Source organism: Anthonomus grandis, chromosome 13 (genome assembly GCF_022605725.1).
Source record: "Anthonomus grandis grandis chromosome 13, icAntGran1.3, whole genome shotgun sequence".
Taxonomy (NCBI): domain Eukaryota; kingdom Metazoa; phylum Arthropoda; class Insecta; order Coleoptera; family Curculionidae; genus Anthonomus; species Anthonomus grandis.
In genome coordinates, this window is record NC_065558.1 from 17,791,819 (window position 1) to 17,811,794 (window position 19,976).

Sequence of the window (19,976 nt, forward strand, 5' to 3'; positions counted from 1 at the left end):
CTCTTTAAAGTCATCTGCTTTCTCGTCTTCTCGTGTACCAGTACCCACACAAGTTTTACAGTGTTGTGGTAGGCAGTTCCATACCAGCTTTAATGTAACCCTGGGCCGTGCTATCAGAGCTGCCTGGCAGTCAGATATTATTATATCCACTTGTTATTCTAAGCTCCTCTATTATTTTCTTTTGCAAATTTGAGTATCATAAACATTTCTTGCATGCAAGATTTCCTAATGGATGGGATACTTCTAGTTTTATTTCTTCAAAAACTCCAACTTCCGCGCCTTCCTCGGTATTTGATCTACGGCTGCTGTCGTTCCAGTCATTGATCGTAGGTTAAAATTTCTAAATAGTTACCTAAAGATCTATTGAAAAAAAAACGATAAAATCATATCAGAATCCACACCTGGATATCAAAAGTCTAAAGGTATATAGGATCCTGCTGGTCATTGGATCAGAAAAGGTAAACCATTCAAACAACTACGATACAACAAACGATACAACACGTGAATCGTTTTCACTGGTATATCGTGGTGCCATCTAGAAGTTACGATTTTAAATACGAATTAAGGTATGAGCAGCTGAAAAGATTAATTATTCCAACAAATATGATTTGAAAAAAACTAAATTAATCTCGATTGAAATATGTACTGAATATTCATTCTGAAACGAGATCTGGTAATATATCAGTTGAAAATCCTGCAATTATTTTTATTCCATAATCATCAAACCACTTAAATATTTTTTTTTTGGTTTCCAAAGCAAAACATCTAGATTTTTTTTTTGTTTCAGTTTCATTAACTACTGATTCAGAAATAATGAATTTTTTTAACTGTTTCTTATCATTCTCTTAATTGTCTTGATGGAATCTATTATTTTTGACTTAGACTAGTTAATTCATTAAATATTAAAATTTTGCTATCATATTTTGTCTGACAAGTTTGTCTGCTCAAAGTGATTCTTCCTAAAATTTTCAATTTCTATCTAATCTTGACTCATGAATTCATAAGTACAGTATTGTCAAATCTCTTGTGGTGAAAAGAATAAACTCTCTTCCGAAACAAAAAGTCATTTAAGATTTATATGCCTTCTCTATTTTTCTCTTAAATTTTAAAGTTGAATAGGATTATTGGGTCATAAACAGCTTAATTTCTAGTATAATTCATTTAAAGGTTTATTGCATGTTACATCTCGGCAAAACATTAAATTAATGCTTTTCATTTAGTAGGAAGATTGCTCAATCTTACTTAAGGCGATGGACATTAGGTGAATATGATAAATGTCAGATTAATATGTTAATTGATTAATTTATTGAGATAAAGAAGAATGTTTTAAAATGTATTATAAGAGAAACGTCAATAAACCGCTAAACATAAGAAAAGGTGTGTACATTTTCATATATTTCAAACCCCAAGCAACAATCTGCTGAGCCTATTTCTATAATAAAAAGTCAAGGTCATTGTTTATCAAGTGACCAAAATAAATTATGTCTAGCGCTCGTACCAGCACCTAATTAATATTAAAAATCTGTATCTCAAAGCTTCTTGCTACAACTTAAAACTAACTACCAACGGACCACATACATACCATAGAACCATACATACTAAGTGTCATCAAGAGACCTGTAGATGATGAAAACTAGGAAATTTGCATCATCTACAGGTATCATTAACAACTATAGTAGAAATATTTTATCTCGCTTGAAAATGCATGTATACTGATTTGTTAATATGTATAACAGATAACCATGTATACGGTAGCCAAAATAAAACAAATAGGTACATTATTATTAATTGTTGATTTAAGATCCGTTGTAGTTGGAACACGGGTAATTACCATTGCACCTGATAGATATGATTATATCAGATATAGAATTTGTGCGTGCAGTATATACCATTAACACAAACTACTCTGATACGAAAATGTTAACTCGATATGTACTTCGACGCTCGATCTCTTCAAACTACTATTAGATAACAAAGCACCCCATATTTTAATAAAATAATAATAAATTTTTTTTATTACAAAGGGTATACAATAATTTTAATCTCCAAAAGTTCTGAAAAACAAGGCGCAGTCTAGCTTTAAAGAAGCTACTGTACTAGAAGTGAACTACTAGTACTGAACCCTGTTTATTCAGATAAACCAACTAAAACTAAACTTAAACTAAAAAAGAATTACTTACACTATAACAGATTAAAAAAAATGCGTACAAACAAATTGATTATTAAGGTTCATATATTTAGCAAGTATCTTTTAAAATTGAATTTAAATTTTGTTTCATTAACAATTGTTATTATTTCCGCTGGTAAAGAGCTATAAAGTTTTATGGCATTATAAGTAAATGATCTTTGAAACATTGCTCTCTGATGCTGAGGTAGTGTTATCCTGTTTGAAAATCGTAAGACTCGAGAATGAAAGTTGACATGAGAAACATATTTATTTAACACACTGGAAAGGAGGTGTTTCGTAAAACATTAAATATGTTTTACAAACTCAACAATGTTGTGTTTATAAAAATATCTACGTTTATCCATACTCAAGCAGTTGAACTCCTTAAAAGTATAAGTAATATAGTGATATTTACTTAAACCAAATATTATACGTGAGCAAGTATTTAGTACCTTCTGAATCCGATTTCTTTCAGTCAAATCTAAACATGGACACCAAGTTTTTTTAATATTTTTTTCATTACATACTTTATTTAGGTACTTCTTTTTTTTCACGTCTTATTGGCGATAGTGTAAAATTTCTCAGCCTTTAATAATTCTCCCACTCCTTTATAGTTTTAGATACTTTGAACTCTTGAAGTGCCCTATGTCTCTACTTCATAAAAACTTTAATATTAGGTATCAGCCAGGGTGTCCTAGGTTTAGTCATTCTTGACACTTTGAACGGAGCATGCTTATCAAACAATGTACAGAGATATTGGTTGAAAATTGAAACTTTGTTATCTATATTTTGCCAAGTTATTTATTGTAAAATTATTAAAATTTCTATAAGTTACAAATTTAGGTTTTACAGCAACCTTTTCTATCTTCACGTAACAATAAATCAAGCAAAGATCTGACACACCATCCAATGACACAATTCCCGAGTCACCAACTAATTTATCTGTTACAAAAACAGAATCTGAAAAACAGATTTATAACAAAATTAAAATTATTATACTCTAAATAAAATAAATAAAATTAATTAATTATACTCTATTTAAGAAATGTACTATTACTGGGGAATTCCGTTCTGTTTGGCTAAATTTCGTGGTCGTTCATCATAGACCTATGCCTATGATGAACTCATAATATTTATTAATTTAATTTTCATGGATTAAATGCCTTTATCCTCCTGGGACCCGGACATGTTTTTGTTAAGTTAGGGTTATGAGGCTTTTAAATATAATAAAAAATACATAAATAAACATTGTTTACCAATAACTTTTTTAATTTTTTTTTCATACTTTGACAGATACATGACGTCCATTAAAATGGACATTGGGTTTTAACCGAAACAAAAATTCCTAATATATACTTTTTTTTTTCAATAACATTTCAGTCTAAACCTATGAAAACGCAGAAAATAAATGTAAACTTAAATTTATTTGCTATGGAACTCCATATGAAACAGTTTCTGTTGCCAGTGATGCACAAAAATGTGTTGCATGTATCACAAAAAAACTTGTTTTTTTTGGCATAAGAGTCATTTTTACATCTAACTGAATTTTTTAAGTCTGTGGCGATTTCTGGAAAGTGTTGTTTCCGTTTTCTTTCAGTGCCTAATAACGATGACGGTGAATTGACAAAGATATTTCCCTCAGGATTTCTTCTAGTACCTACACCTCGGATGTTTTCTTGGGATTCACTTTGTGGGTTGGGTGTATTTGTCAAAAGTTGAGTGGCAATTTCGATTTTCAAATCTAAATATTGTTGTATTTTGCGTGGAGGAATTTTAAATATTTTTGTATCTCTTCGATAAAAAAACCATGAGTTAGCCATTGCTAGATCAAAGAAATGGAAAATGACCCTTACAGTCCATTTTTTTGATCTGGCTCGAATTCTATAATAGCTAATCATTCGGTCTATCAAGTCTATTCCTCCCATACAATCGTTGTATTTAGCAACAACGCAAGGTCTTTTAACATGAATGTATTTAGAGTCTTTCTTAGACCACCTTTTACACTCGCTAGGTTGATCATACCAGTACATCATACCAGTACATTTCAGATCATACCATTGTACAACTGCTATTTCTCCATCTTGTCTTACAATTTGTTCCGAGCTGCCTTTACATGTCATTTTTTCCAAAGTTAAATTTGCTGCCGCTGGTACACGAGATTTTATAATGGTTCCAGTACAATATTTCTCTTGTTGATAAAGATATTCAATAAGTGGTATTGTCGTGAAATATCTATCGCAGTACACATGACTTCCAGGAAATAATGTCCTTCCAAGGCGAACAACAGCAGAAGGTCCAACACCAAGTCGTTTTACAGAATCATCTGGAAAAGTATCTTTTCCTTGATATAATTCTACGACAAGACCATCAGGGGCAGCAACAACAAAATTTTTCAAGCCCTCTGGATTTGGCTTTCCTCTAACGAACTGCTTCATTTTACAAGTCTCTGTAAATGGGATCATCTGTTCATCTACAGCAACCACTTTCTCTCTAGGTAGCTGCAAACACCCCTGCCATACTGCTTTTATAATAGGACGTACTTTTCAAAATTTGTCAGACCTGCGTGCCTCTTCAGCGATGCTGCCATCAGTGACGATTTTAAGGTTACTTCTTATAGCAAAAAATGTATCTCGAGTCATTGTATCTGCAATAGCTGAAACTTTAGTGGTTTTTGCCCAGTACATTCTGATTTTAGGATATTTTAGACAGGACATCAAACAAACTATTCCAAAAAAATGTTTAATCTCATTAAGAGTCAACTTAAGAGATACTCGTTTAAGTTCAACGTACCTTGCATTTGTGCAATCACACACTTTTTGGAATAACTCATCTTCAAAGTACATGGCTAAATACGATTTTGCAGTCCAATCATACCAGAGTTCTGCGCTGCAATCACTAGAGAGGCCTTCAAAATTTGGAGGTGCAAAAGTATCATCTCTTCTCCAAGACTTTCGCTTTAAAGGATCCACAGATTGCTTGGCCATTTTTAAGTTTTCTCTCAGGACACTAAGAGGAATTCTATCTTCTTCCTCCTCACAGCTGCTTACTAGTTCTTCATTAATTATTTCTTCTTCTCTCCCCATTAAATTATCCATAGTTTGAATTTCTTCTTCATCATCAGACAATGTCAGAGTCATCATTTCCAATGATTTTTAATATTTGCTCCAATTTTTCGTCATCTTCCCCTGGCCGAAGCACTCTTTGATTGCCAAAAATTTCTAAAATAAATTTTATGAGTTAATTTAAAATGTGCATGAGATAGATCCAATGTCCATTTAAATAGACGCGAATAACTTAGGGTAATACAAAACTAATAATTTTTTTATTATTGTAATGTTATTTAAATATGTCTATTAAACATTTGCAAATAAAAACTTTTACAAAAATCATTACAAAACGTTAAAAAATAGACTACATACCATCATAACGAGAACCACGTGCAGCCGCCATCACAACAGAAAACAAACAACTGATTCCCAGCACATGTGCACAATTAAAGTCGATCGAATCGGACTGGGCGGCAGCACCGAAGTGTCCAACGTAGTGGATGCAAGGTCTAAGCTGCTTAAATAATAAATTAACGAAACTGGAAACATAAAACTGACATGTCCATTTAAATGGACGCTAGGTCCCAGGAGGTTTTGAAAGAGATTAAATACTAATTTAATATTTTTAATCCAACGAAAAGATGTTCTAATAATTCTCCACTATCACTGAGTGAAAAAGTTATTATTTTAAATGTACATGATTGCATAAAACACGATTACCCTAATTCTATTATTCAAGAAATTGTTGAAAGATGTTCTCGAATGACTGGAATCGGAAAGTCCACCATTTTCAAATTTTTGCGGGTAAAAAAAGCCAGGACGACCAACAAAAGTCCTTAATGAAAATACTAAATGTATAATTCGAAGAAAAGTTCACTCTTTTTATTTTAAAGAGGAAATATCCACCTTAGACAAAATTTTGATGGAGCCGATTGGCCGAGATGACAGTATTCCGTTGATAAGTAGAAAACTTTTATGAAAAATTTTAAAGAATATGGATTTTGCCTGGGAAATAATAGCAAAGCACTTTTACTGGAGAGCGGCGAAATTGTTTGCTGGAGACAAAAATACTTAAGAAGTATCAAGCAGTACCGCAGGGAGCAAAAGAAAGTTTTTTCTCTTGATGATACGTGGATTAACGAAGGTTATATAGTCCATTTAACAAATTAACTCAAAAGTCACCCATACATATTACATGATGCACGCGAGGAAAAACAAATGAAAAAATAATCTCGAAATCATGAATTAGAGCATTAAAATTGGTATTTGGTGGATAATAAAACATACAGAAACCATAAGATTTATTTTTGATTTTTAGTTGAAAAACAATAAACTCTAAAGAGTGTGTTACAGTCAATTAAAATGAAAGTATTTCCGGAGAATTAAAATAAACAGCGACAACTCCACCTCTACTTCCCCTATCCTGATCAATAAATTGGTAATCAGAAATTCTAAATATATGCACATTATATTCATCCGACAGCCACGTTTCCAAATCAAACTTTTGAACTTCAAAAAACCTGTGAACATAGACCTTATATTAAAATTTGCGATTTTAATGCTAAAGTATTCATTTACAAAAAATTATATTCATTATGTATGCCTTAAACCTATGTAAAAAAAATGATCTTATATTGTAAGTTTGCTCCATGAGATACCCAAGACAACTTAAAAAAAAAATTAATAATAAAAACAATTCGACATGTACGCGATCTCATCTAAAGTTATTGGTATTATTTGCTCATCTTTTGCATAGATAAATTGCATTAAATATTACAGTAAGTTAGAATTACAATTATATACATAGTTATGCTTCAAATTAAACAAAAACGATACTCAATATCCGTGCCGTTTGCCTGTAGATTCTTTTTCAAGGCCATAATACTCAAGCGGTTTTCCAGGCACATTTTCTTTTTGACCCTATTGTGCTTCTTTAATTGTAATCCTTGCCGTTGATTAGACATAGAGAACATATCTACATTTCTTTGGGATTCTATAGAGTTCTATTTCTTATAATATCATTTTGGTTGCCATTAATTCGGCCAATTGTTTGTGGCTTGTATATCTCTTTTAATTTGTTGATTATAAGACCGATAATTTATATCCCACGTACACGTTTATCAATCTATTAGTATTCTTTTCATCAACTGCCGTTAAAACCGTTTTTTTTTGTTTCTCATTACGACTTCCTTATAATGCAGGATATAAGACACTGATATACATATATTTATGATATTCATTATAATTTATAATTTTATTTGATCGTACTGCGATACACAGATTAGTCGATGGCCTTTGATACGTATTTAGATGAAAAAAAACTTGCTTAATGTTGTACTGCAGGTAGATTTTAAATATGCGTGTCATATATAAGTGCAGGAGCGCCACAATCGTAACTAAAAATAACAATTATTTATTAATGAAAATATGCCAACGTCCCACAGACTGAAATCTGTTTTGGTGTTTTATTAAATCTAATTGGTTAATTAATTATTACTTAAAAACTTAACACCATTCAAATCGGGTTAATTAAGGCTTGCCTTGGATAGTTCAAAACACAACTCTATATAATACCCCCCTTATAAAAAGATTATTGAGACACAATTAAACCATAAAACGTGTGCAACATTTAATAATCTTAATTACAATAATAATAATTATTATTTCTGAAATGACTGGTGCAGTGACACTAATACAAATACTTCAGTTTGTCAATTTTTTATTGATGTTACTTTACAAGACCTTTGTTAATATTTATGCATTAAGATTGTTTGCTTAGTATTTTAACATTATGTGGAGTAGGAAATGACAACAAAGATAAGATGTCTGGCCCAGATCAGAGTGGTTTCCGCAATAAATGGGTTATCGACATAAAAAGTAACCTTGTGTGGGTGTTTAATATTGATTTATTTTGTTGGTCCTAAAAGTGGTATCATACTAAATCATACTGAACTGAGCCATTATTAGAATCATTAGTATAGAGTGCGAAAAGACTTTACAATTGATAGGTTTAGACTCATTAAATATTTATTCATATAAGGGTTCATCCATTCAGAATAGAAATCTAACCTAGAAACTAACTAGTCTTAACAAAAATGTCAAACTATTTCAGCAAACAATTTTAAACTGTTAATAACATAAACATACATAAGATACTAAAAACTCTCTTAATATACCGGGTAACATAGGAAAAAGGGAACACTTAATAATTATTTTACTCTTTATGATAAATAAATGAAATTTGGTATATCAATGGAATTATTATAAGAGAAGATTTTGTCATATTCAGTTTTTTTATCACTTTCAGTTTAACTGGAAGTGACACTAACTTTCTTATTTTAAATGAGACACTTGGTATATTATTACGTATTTCGATAAAAAATAATATTCTGAAAACGATGATATTGTATTTGCTTTTTTTTGGTTTATATTCTTATAGAAAAAATCATATTTTTTTTAAATTTTAAAATAGTGTGCCATTAATGCGTTAAATTTTTAATCAAGTAATCAAAGAAAAATAGTTTTCATTGCAAACACACGCCTATTTAAAATGTCCAAACCATGAATTTTGGTATTTAATTTATTTTTTTTTAAATCACATTATTGAGAACAACCACTTTTGAAATACGGTTTCCTTTTCCCAATAATTTAGTATGATTATCTTCTAAATCGGTTGATAAATAAGACTATAAGGAGAAAAAAACTAAGTCACATAAATAAACGCATTTAATTAATAAAAATGGCATAGAAGCCTTTGATTTCTTGAATAGGAGGTTGCGTTTTAACGCGTTCTTCAATTATTTTTCAATTGACATAATACATGACATCTTGTCAAGCGCAATTATTATTTGTTATTTAAATAAATTTGCTAATATTTAAAATATTTGAATTGCGCTATATTCCCGCGCATACGTACTTTTATTAGACAAGAAGATGATTATTTTCAACAATACATGTAAAAAGTTTTAAATTAGAATAATTTATAAACCTAATATTTTTTCTGTTTGTTTACCGTTTGTCTGTACCTATGTTATGTTAGGTAAATCTTAAATTATATATGTAGTTTAAGTTATTAAAAAAATATTGCATTGAAAAATTTGTTCTTTTATTCTTAAATACTAATATGTCGTTTGACAAAATATAATATGTTATGTCAGTTGAAAAAAAATAGGCGGGCGTGTCATTACAAAGCTTCTTGTCATTGAATAAATCTGTGCAATTTTTATTGACCTTAATTATTAAATTCGTTCATTTTTGTGACTTAGTTTTTTCTTTTTATGGGCTTATTTCTTAAGCGATTTAAAAAATAATCATATCATTGGAAAAAAGAAACCGCATTTTAAAAGTGAGGTAACCGGGGGTAATAAGGGCCACCAGATATTAAAGCCCAATGCTGGTTTGCCCGATGAAAAGCGCCTATGTAGGTTTTGTAGTCACCAGACGAGAGATCCTATACTCTTAAACACCAAAATAATACACTCGTTGACGGGTAACAATACTTTATTGTACCAATCGTACAAGAAAACAGCTACATAGCTTAGACACGTGGAAGTCAACGACTTTTACAACCAGTCTCTGTCACGACTCAGGTGCAACCTCATCCGCCATAATGGATCGAATACCTCCTGACAATTGACAGCCTCCACTCCACTCTCGGAGTGAGTGAGAGGGCGATACAAGTCCCTACACCTAAAATATTTATATCGTCATCTGTTAATAATATTTGGTATTACTGTGGCCGGAAATGTAATTCTGTTCTATGGTTATGAGGCATTATGAGCCTCCTGGCTTGTTCTATGGTGTCACGTTTCGCTGTGCTATATTTTATAAGAATTTCGACCGGTAAGTTAGCAAATTAAATTGTTTTAATAATACGTAGATTTTTCATTATATATGCATGATAATCTACGTATCTGATAGTTTCATTTTATGCAGCGTTTCATTTTATGTTGGGTTTGTTTGTTGTTTCATAACCTCAAAATAAATTTTATTGTGCTACAGGTTATAAGGCCCGGACCTTATTTTCTGCAAAGCATTGAAAAAAGGCCTGAGCTTTATTTTCTGCCGCCATGAATACATGTATTCATTGAATTTATTTATTCTTTTACAGAAGATGGGTAAAAAAGGCAGAGAGATAAGGGCAAATTGGGATGAAGAGATGATGAGAGAGGCATTAAATTATATTAACGAGGGAAAATCTCAGCGCTGGGTGGAACAAAAATGCGGAATACCCAGAAGAACACTTAGAAACCACATTAAATCACAAAGCGTGAAGAGAAAACTAGGTAGAAAAACAATTTTAACCGATAATGTAGAGACTGATCTCGAGAATAAAATAATTCGGCTAGCCGAAAAAAGTTTTTCCGCTTACACCAAAAGCATTAAGAAGGTCTGTGTTCAGGTATGTTGAGCAAAAGAAAATTAAGCATTGCTTCAATCAGGAAAAACGTCTCGCTGGTAGAAAGTGGATAAGGACTTTTCTAAAAAATCATCCAAGAATATCAAAACGTCAATCTCAATTCATGAATCCAGCAAGAGCCCAAAAATTAGTTCGTTTTATCGTAGAAGATCATTTAAAAAACTAGGAGGTTTGTTGGAGTGCACTCAGTTAAAAAATAAAGAACCAAAAATTTATAATATGGACGAGAAGGGTTGTCGCTTGACTCTTCACCACCAACAAAACGTTCTAGCAGCCAAAGGAGCAAAACGAGTGCATTTCATTTCTCATGAACACGCCGAAAACGCAACTATTGTTGCTTGCGCTAATGCTCTCGGACATGCCATACCGCCTGTCATTCTTTTTAAGGCCAAGAGAATGAAGCCAACCTACTCAGATGGCTTACCGACTGGCTCAAAAGTTATGATAACACCACCCATGAGCTTCAGTCGATGGACAAATCTATATTTCGAGCATTTGAAGCTTATTGGGACGATAAATTATTAATGTACTGGGATAAACATCCTACACGTGATTTAAACAGGGAAAGATTTTCTGAAGTTTTTACACCTACATGGCAGAAAGCAATGTCCATTGGAAATATTACAAGCGGCTTTCGAGCTACGGGGATATGCCCTTATGATAAGGTTGTTCTTCCCATTGAAGCATTTGCTCCAAGTCTTGTAACTGAGAGATCTTACTAGACGACCGCCGCCGCCGATGATTCGGAATATGACTCAGATGAGTACCTGCCTTTAAGTGAATTGCCTAAAAAATTAATCCCTTTGAATAATTCCTTCGCGGAAGTTTTACCAACACCAGATCTAGTGAAAAAAAAATCTGCTCCAAGACGTAAAGCTATAAATTACAAAGCAGTTGAAGTCAAGCGATGCGTATTTTTAAAGGAGGTCGAGTCTCAACTTGATCCCGTTCCTGCCTTACCGAATACCGCTAAATCGCCATCTGAATCTGTGTCTTCCATTGCATCAGAACATAACGAGGAATGGCACTGTGTGATTTGCTACGAAGGCTATGTAGCAGATATGAGACGATGTGCTTCTTGTGGTTTTTGGGTCCATGAGGATTGTGTTGGTTTGACTGAGGACGATACTGAACATTTTTTGTGTCCAGGCTATATGCTTTAAGTATTAGATTTATACTTAATACCATATTTTACCTATCTTTGATACTGCTTTTTTAGTGTGTAACATTTATTTTTTATTCTCTCAGTATTTTGTTAAACTGTTATTTTTTTTTATTTCTCATTCAAATCCTATTATATGTCAATGCAGATATTAAGTCCCAAAAGGATATTTTTGATATTTATGTTTGGATATCATTATTTTAATATTTCCTTTTTATTTTTGTATTTTTTTTGTTGTTTAATCGTTTGACTTGTTTTTTGTTCATTTAAATATATGGGCCTTATTATATGCACTTGCAGGCTTTAAGGCCCAGAAGACAATTTTTTTAATGTTCGCGTCTCGACTTATAAGTATGATTATTTTGTGTTCAAACATTACCATTATATTGTTTATACCCTTATCTATTTTTTATAATAATAAAAGTTTTGAAAAAGTAAATTTCTCTCGTAGACATTAATTATAATTTCTTAGGTGGGCCTTATTACCCCCGGGTACCTTGGTTGTTCCTAATAATGTGCTATTTAAAAAAATAAAGTAAATGCCAAAATTAATTGTTCAAACGTTTTAAATAGGCGTGTAAATGATTTAAGTCATAAAATGCAATAAAAACTATTTCCTGATTACTTGATTAAAAATTCAAACTTTTAACGCATTCATGGCACACTATTTTAAAAGAAAAAAAAAAGGTTTTTTCTATGAGTATAAGACAAAAAGTAGCAAATACAGTATCATTGTTTTCAGAATATTTTTTTTTATCGAAATACGTAAAAACATAGCAAGTGTTCCGTTTAAAATAAGAAAGTTAGTGTTACTCCCTGTTAAACCGGAAGAAATGGAAAACAATAGAATGTCACAACGTGCCCTTATAACTACTCTATCGATTTATCAAATTTCACTTGCTTATCTTAAAAAGTAAAAAGTTATTAAGTGTTCCCTTTTTTCAGTGTCACTCGGTATAAAACTGCCAAGCAAAATACTAGAGAGGCAGATACTTTTCTACTGAACAAGAAAATTTGTAACTTGGGATTAAATCATTTCCACGACCAAGCATTCTTGTAATAGATTCATTAGGACTGTTTAGACTTTACTTATTCTTTTACTTTCAATTTAAATCATAATTTGATTTGCATAAGACTCTGCGAAGAGCAAATTAGTACACCAAGGTATTTAAGTACACTATAATTTTAATAACCCCGACACTTACTGGGTCTGTTTGTCATTCGTGTCAGAAGTCACCTTTTTAATTCTTACTCAAGTCGTGTGTGCACGTTGCACCCTTGCTCTTTATATAAATTATTATCACATCGTAATTAAAATGTGTAATTGCATTAAAAACAGTGTTTTATTAAGGAGAGTAAGAAACAACCCAGAAAACAGGTCGTGGAAAAGCCCACGACAAAACAAGGACCACAGTGTGATGAACGTAAAGATATTACAAATGAAGAAGTGAAACGGCCTCCACTAACTCCTACCCACGAACTTATAAATAAACCTAGACAATTCAATGAAAAGTAAATGACCCCTACTAGGGGGCCGCCATTTTGCGTGATTGTGTCCATTCGATGTTGGTCACTCTGACAAATTTTAGTTGTGCCAACTGTAGGGAAACGAAACAATTAAAGTTTTTGAGAGGTTATGTTTACAAAAATACAAAATAAAAAGTTACGTATAGGTAACAATTTAAGATAGTTGCGTTAGGTCTGTGATTTTTCTGGTACTTCTTTAAGAATTTCGTTAAAATTCATGAAAGAAAGTAGTCGTCACCAAAAATGAGACAAAGTTTTAATCAACTTGGAATAGATGCATGCATTTTAAAATATTTGTTTTTTTCTTCTGATAATCTTGAATCTTATAAATCCTAATACCATGTAAATGCTGATATTCATTTAAATTTTTGCTTGTATTTACTTAACCAATTCACTTAAAAACACTTTTATTTTCTTTCTATTTTTACTATTACGAGTTTTACTTTCCTTCCATGTACAGTGTTTCCACATTAATAGGTACAACCATCTATAAAAATCAAAATATAGATGATTTTATGAGAGTTTGGAATTAGCAACGGTTTATATAGTAAAAATATATTATTCTGTCAACAACTCTACATATAATTCTATCATAAACAACACACACCGACAATTCACAATAATTCCAAATACCTTTAAATAAAGATGGTGATACTTTATTCAGGCATTAAATAAGGGGAAAGATACATTGCCTGTTCCAGACGATATCCAATCGTCGTTTACAAATCGCCAAAAACTAGGCAATCCGCTATACTCACACGTCAAACGTCAGCGTCGTCAACTTCATTACCGTTATTTAATATATTTTTTGTTGGCAACACTAAAAATGTTCAGAGTGACCAACATCAAAAGGACACAACTACTATAAAAATGGCGGCCACCAGGCAGTGGTCATTTTTGGGTATAGTGGCCATATGCATTAGCAGTCCAGGTATATTTAAGTTCGTGCTCCTACCCAATCAAAGCGAGAATCAAAAATACAAGGTCTGGTTATTAAATAATGAGGCTGGTTACGAAAAAATTGTTTTATTATAAAAATTATTCTACATTCGAATGCTGTTCTTCAATATACTCTTCACCCTTTACCACACACCTTTCTATACGTTTTTTACATTGATCGAAGCAGTGCCGGAAGTCTTGTTTGGCAAGGGCCTTTAGGAGCTTTGCCGTTTTTTGCTTTACTGCTTTCATCGATTCAAATCTGGTCCCTTTCGAAGCAGATTTTATCTTTTGAAACAAAAAAAACTCGCACGCTTCCAAAGCTGGCGAGTCTGGTGTGTGTTCGAGCACTGGAGTGCGTTTATCGGCGAAATACCGCTTCACAGATAGCGCGTTATAGGCAAGTGCGTTGTCCAAAATCCACCAGTTCCATAACTCGGGCCGTTTCTTACGAACTCGTTCTCGCATTGTCGCCAAAATTGACGAATAGTAAGTCTGGTTAACAGTTTAACCCTCTGGAACCCATTCAGTCATCACGATACCGTTAATGTCGAAAAAAACCATCTAGATTACCTTGAATTTTGATTTGGACATGCTTGTTTTTTTTATTCTGGGCGATTCAAGCATCTTCATCAATGCATCGATTGCCGCCTTGTGAACATCGTATTGAAAAATCCAGGTTTCTTCGCAAGTTATAAAGTTTTTTATTAGTCTGGGATTTTCTTCCAACTTTTCAAGAAAATCTGACTAGACCTCTTGACGCAAGATCCTTCGGTCAGGAGTCAGGTTTTGTGGCACCAACTTTGCACAGACTTTTATTTTGTCATTAGAGGGGCAGTCTGGTTATTTGACATACCTCATATCATGCAAAACAAAAGTTATTATGCGCCTCTCTCCTAGTATCCAATAAATTTAGCATTGAAAGAAACTTACTATAAAATAGGAATAATTATTTGCCCTATAATCACAAGCCATCAATATGCCTCGGCAGAAATAGTTAAATATATTTTATCAGACACGATCACGATCCGCTGGATCAAAATGCGCACCAGTAACTTTTATAGAGTGCATGGAACCTGATGATTGTCCCGTGGGTTTTTGTCTCCCAATATCTGGCGTCCCAATTTTGCTTATTAACAAAACCGTTTAACACGTTCATTGCCAAGAAAAATTTGCTATTATGTCACTAGCGCCTGTTTTATACCTATCTTTAATTTTTTTGATTTGTTTACAACACTATTATGATATCTAAAACATGTTTTAAATTTGAGTTAGTCGACCTAAACTGAGTTAACTTCTGAAATTAACTGGACTGCGAAGGTCTTATACATTATTTTAATTAATATAATTTTTATTAATAGGTTAATTTTCTTAGATAGTATCGCAGATAGAAACTATGAACCCACTGATAATGAATCATCTGGAAGTTCCGATATAAATTCCACCGGCTTCCTATTTATCTGCTAATTCTGGCACAAATTCTCCATTGCCAGGAAGTAGTGCTGCCTCCGTGCCTACACAAAACACAGATGCAGAAAGCGATTTAGCTGATAATATGATATGGAGTACTTGATAGCTGATAATAGTATATGGAATTCCAGTAGGTAGACAATTAGTTTTATTATACAAAACAAACTGGTACTGAACCCTATCAGCTTTTGTGCGAAGAACCTCTTAAATTGTTCTATTTTTTACTGGTTGATAATATTTTTTTCCAATTCATTGCTGACTTAACGAATCTTTAGGCCACGCAAGTTATTACAAATGAGGCAAATGTAAGAAGCAAATCTAGGTTACATAACTGATTACCCAAAAACAAAAATGAAAACCAAGAAAGTTTTTGGCTTGCTTTCCTATATGGTTATTGTAAAAATGCCTAATATACAAGCCTACTAAAGCCGAGAAGATTTGTATAAAAAATCTATGGCTCTCAAAGTTATGACACGTATGAGATTTGAGCTGTTACTAAGCATATGGCACTTTGCAGATAAGCAGAATAATCCAGAAAATTATAGGCTCCACAAGATTTAACCTTCGATTAACAAAATAGTTAAAAATTTTAAATCATCATATAAACCTTACAAAACTTGTTGCATTGATGAATCTTTTATTCCATTTAGGGGCAGATTGATAATGCGTCAATACAAAAAAAAACAAACGCCATAAGTATGGAATCAAAGTATTTAAGTTGTGCAGCAAAGAAGGCTATACCTACAACTTGAAACATTGATATATAGGAAAACGTATTTGATAGGGACATTGGGTAAAAACAGACGAGGCCTTCCAAAAGATCTGGTAAACAAAAACTTAAATCTGGAGAAAGGAATGTGTGGATGTCACAGTTCCCTTACTTCAGTTTCGAGAAGCTGTCAAATATGAGTTATATGAAGCCAGGATCCTTGAGAAAAACCAGATGCAGAGATTACTTCAAAAAAGAAAACGCCGAAAGCATGAATAAACAAAAGTGACAATAAAAAAACGAAGACCTTACAGTAAATGCTATAAAAAACTTATAACCAAAAAAGAATGAAACGAAGCACGAAAACTCACTGGAGTACGTTTTTATTGTAAAGGCTGTGATGGTGAATCGTTTTTCTGCTTGGAATGATTCAATAAAGTTCATAGATTTTTAAATCCATAGATAAATTTTTTTTATTATAAACTACTGGTTTTTGTTTCAGATTATTAAAAAAAAAAACAATATATGAAGTAAAATATTATTGTTTCTCTAATCTTCCATATCTAGAAATCAAATATGCAAAATAATAAGATCATTTCGAGTTTGTCATATTTTAAAAAGGCTTATATGTTCCAGCTATACTCGGGCGTTAACTTGGTCTATCCTTAGCCCTAAACCAATATAAAATAAAACAGTTGTCATAGGAATATTAAATATTGTGCTTGGTGCTATAGATCGCGTTAGCGAACGTGGCAAATATTCTTCTCAGTTTTATAAACCATAGTGGCGAATAAAACTAATAAATTTTTGGTCTTATAAACCGAGTTGGCAGCGAACGTGTTAACCAAAAAAAGGACTCGTCATAAAAGATGATTTTTTGCCCAAATGCAGGTATATGGTCACAAGGTTCCAGTTCTTAAGTCAATTGCTCTTTGTACATGTGAAGACCCAAATCAAAATACAGAATTCGCCAAGTTGATGTCTGAGAAAGTCCAAGTTCTTGCGCGGAATGGACTGTCTTGGGTTCTGAGGAACACTTTCCCAGACTGCAGCAATATTTTCTAGTGATCTTGTGTTCCGATAATGTATAGGCCTTGCTTGGTCTACCTCCGATTCGGTTGTTTCGAATTTCGTTATTAGACGACGAACTGTTCACTCTGCAGGATGATCGTGAATACCATGAATTAAACGCTGTACACAAAACGTTTGGTGAACTGACCACTGATTTTGGTAATAAGTTTCAACGAGTTCTACGCGTTGTTCAATCGTGTAGCGCTCCATAGTAATATGTCACTACTGACTGAGCTGTATCATTCTTGCCTTAGTCAAGCCCTGTTGTCAAACATCGAGCGATAAAAATGGAATCTTTTATATAGCTGCAAATAAGTCCTGCTCTAACAGAATATGATATGGGTCAAAGAATAATCCTAAACAAAAAAAACTTTTGCTACACGATAATACTTAAGCTCTGAAATAATCTTCTTGAAGACTTTGACTGCAAAAGCCAGTTTAATTTGGTTTCAGAGTTGCATCTTACAGCTGCAGAAATTGTTTTATTACATTTTTTTTTCGTGTCCCTGAATGTCTTTAAAGTCAAACTAAAGCACTGCACACATAAATGATTCTAGCGTATGACCTGATTCCATAAACAAATGTAATGTCTTTGCATGGATATAAGAATGTGCTGCTCACCTCTTAGTTTCGCCAAAAAGATGTTCCATATCATCAAATGTTGTTTTTTGTTCCTTGGTTTTATAACCCTTTTGACCATTCTAAACAGTTTTTCCAGTATGGTTCTTAGTACAACACCAACGTTTTTCTTTGTGCGTTATTTATTTCATTTAAAAAAAGGCGTATATTTGTAAATATTTAGAAAACAATCAATTTGATACTTTCAGGTATTTAAAAGATAATAATTTGACCTATTTAGAAAGTTAGCATGTGATTTTCACTGTTTTATGTCAGTCTCAAACAACTTAAACGTATTTTGATAATCGATAATTTATACAATGATTCTTATATTATCCTTAATTAGAACTTAAAAACCGAAACCGCATTGTTTTTTTTTCACGGTTGTACATTTGAGCAAGTAATCACTTTGATTATATAATACTTTTGATATAGTTTCGTATTCGAACCGAAAATAATTCGACTACACGCATCACGAATTAAAAGATCAGAAGACAAATCTTACCGTCAAGGTCTTTCATTGGTTTTTGGGCAAAATTTCCACCTTTTGTTTATCGCATTCCTGTAATCGATTATTACCGGTGTTGAAAAACTGGTTTGTCACTTTTTTAAATGTTACAAGAACTTTATTGGTGTGTTTTTTTTCAGAAAACTATCAGTACCTTGAAAATAAATTAAATAAATATAATCTAGAATATGTTGTAAGTACCTAATGAGAATTCGGTAAAAAACGTATTATTATTGTCCTCTGTAGCTGCAGATTTAACGTACGATAACCTTCATCTTGCTACATATCCTTTAAGAAACACATCCTGTTCTTTAATCCTAGACCTAGAAACCGTGATTACTTAACACAAAAAGCCAATTAATACTTTTTTCTATTAATTTAAACAATAGCTCCACCTGGGCGGTGAAGATGGTCAAGTGGTTTATCTAATCTTTGGTCACCGATCAGTTTTATATTTACACAATTTTAAAATAACACACCAGTAAACTTGAAGATGAGTTTACTTAATTTTAGTAATATCTTGTTATAACTGATGCTTGTCGAGGTCTTAGAGATACTTGACAATCTGAAAGAAACTAAATCTACATGTATTTCTATGAGGATAATAAGTTTAAAATTCAAAAAAATTAAAATATGATATTAACATTCTTTTGCGTATTTTTTACGAAAAAATCCTTTTAAAATCGGATACAAATACGATGTAAATATCATTAACTTTAAATATTAAATAGATAAAATAAAAAGATTAATGGCATTCTGACCTCGTATTTACATTTATTAAAACTAATTTAAATATAAGTTAAACAAATCAAAAACACAACTCATTACCTAGTTATAACAAATGGCAGAAATAATTTATTTTAGACGTTAAAACTCCTGATTTTTACCTAACAGTCCTATCACAACTATGTTGCCATCTGCTATTTACATTGTTTGTTAGACTGAAATTTTTATCTTTGACACATAACCAAAATAAATTATGGTTAATGGTGAATATACCCAATGCCACTTTTTTTTACATATTTTAAACTACTTTATTCTTTATTCATATTTATAATAAAATAATTTTGGATCAAGCTTGTAATGTAGTCAGTTATTGACTAAATAAAACATGTTCATAATATTTTGGTCACTGCGAGATATCAGCAAATATACATTATTCATATTAGAAAAGATCCTTATCGTTCCCAATAGTCTCACGCTATATTTTATAGAGGAAAAACGGTAATTTTTAAAAAGAATTTCTAAGGTATTTCTAAGTAAAAGTTGTTTTGGTGAAAAACAATGTTTTTACAGAAAATATATATTCAATATTTAATTTAAATAACACTCTTTATTT

The 19,976-nt window shown here is 32.0% G+C and overlaps 2 protein-coding genes across 2 annotated transcripts in view; one reads left to right on the forward strand and one right to left on the reverse strand.

The window, feature by feature from the left end:
* LOC126743750 (protein commissureless 2 homolog) overlaps nt 1-19,976 on the forward strand; it is a 67,808-nt gene that overhangs the window by 46,222 nt on the left and 1,610 nt on the right. The gene's annotated exons all lie outside the window — the stretch shown is intronic.
* On the reverse strand, nt 3,501-5,698 carry LOC126743747 (piggyBac transposable element-derived protein 3-like). The gene is made up of 2 exons (XM_050450964.1): nt 5,587-5,698; nt 3,501-5,385 (listed from the first exon to the last, which is right to left on the reverse strand). The coding sequence occupies exon 2, from the start codon at nt 4,627-4,629 to the stop codon at nt 3,544-3,546; it is 1,086 nt and encodes a 361-aa protein (XP_050306921.1). The 5' UTR covers nt 4,630-5,385; nt 5,587-5,698; the 3' UTR covers nt 3,501-3,543.

Bases quoted from the DNA above. Each gene is read 5' to 3' on its own strand.
- LOC126743747 (XM_050450964.1), bottom strand. From the start codon at position 4,629: ATGATCCCATTTACAGAGACTTGTAAAATGAAGCAGTTCGTTAGAGGA.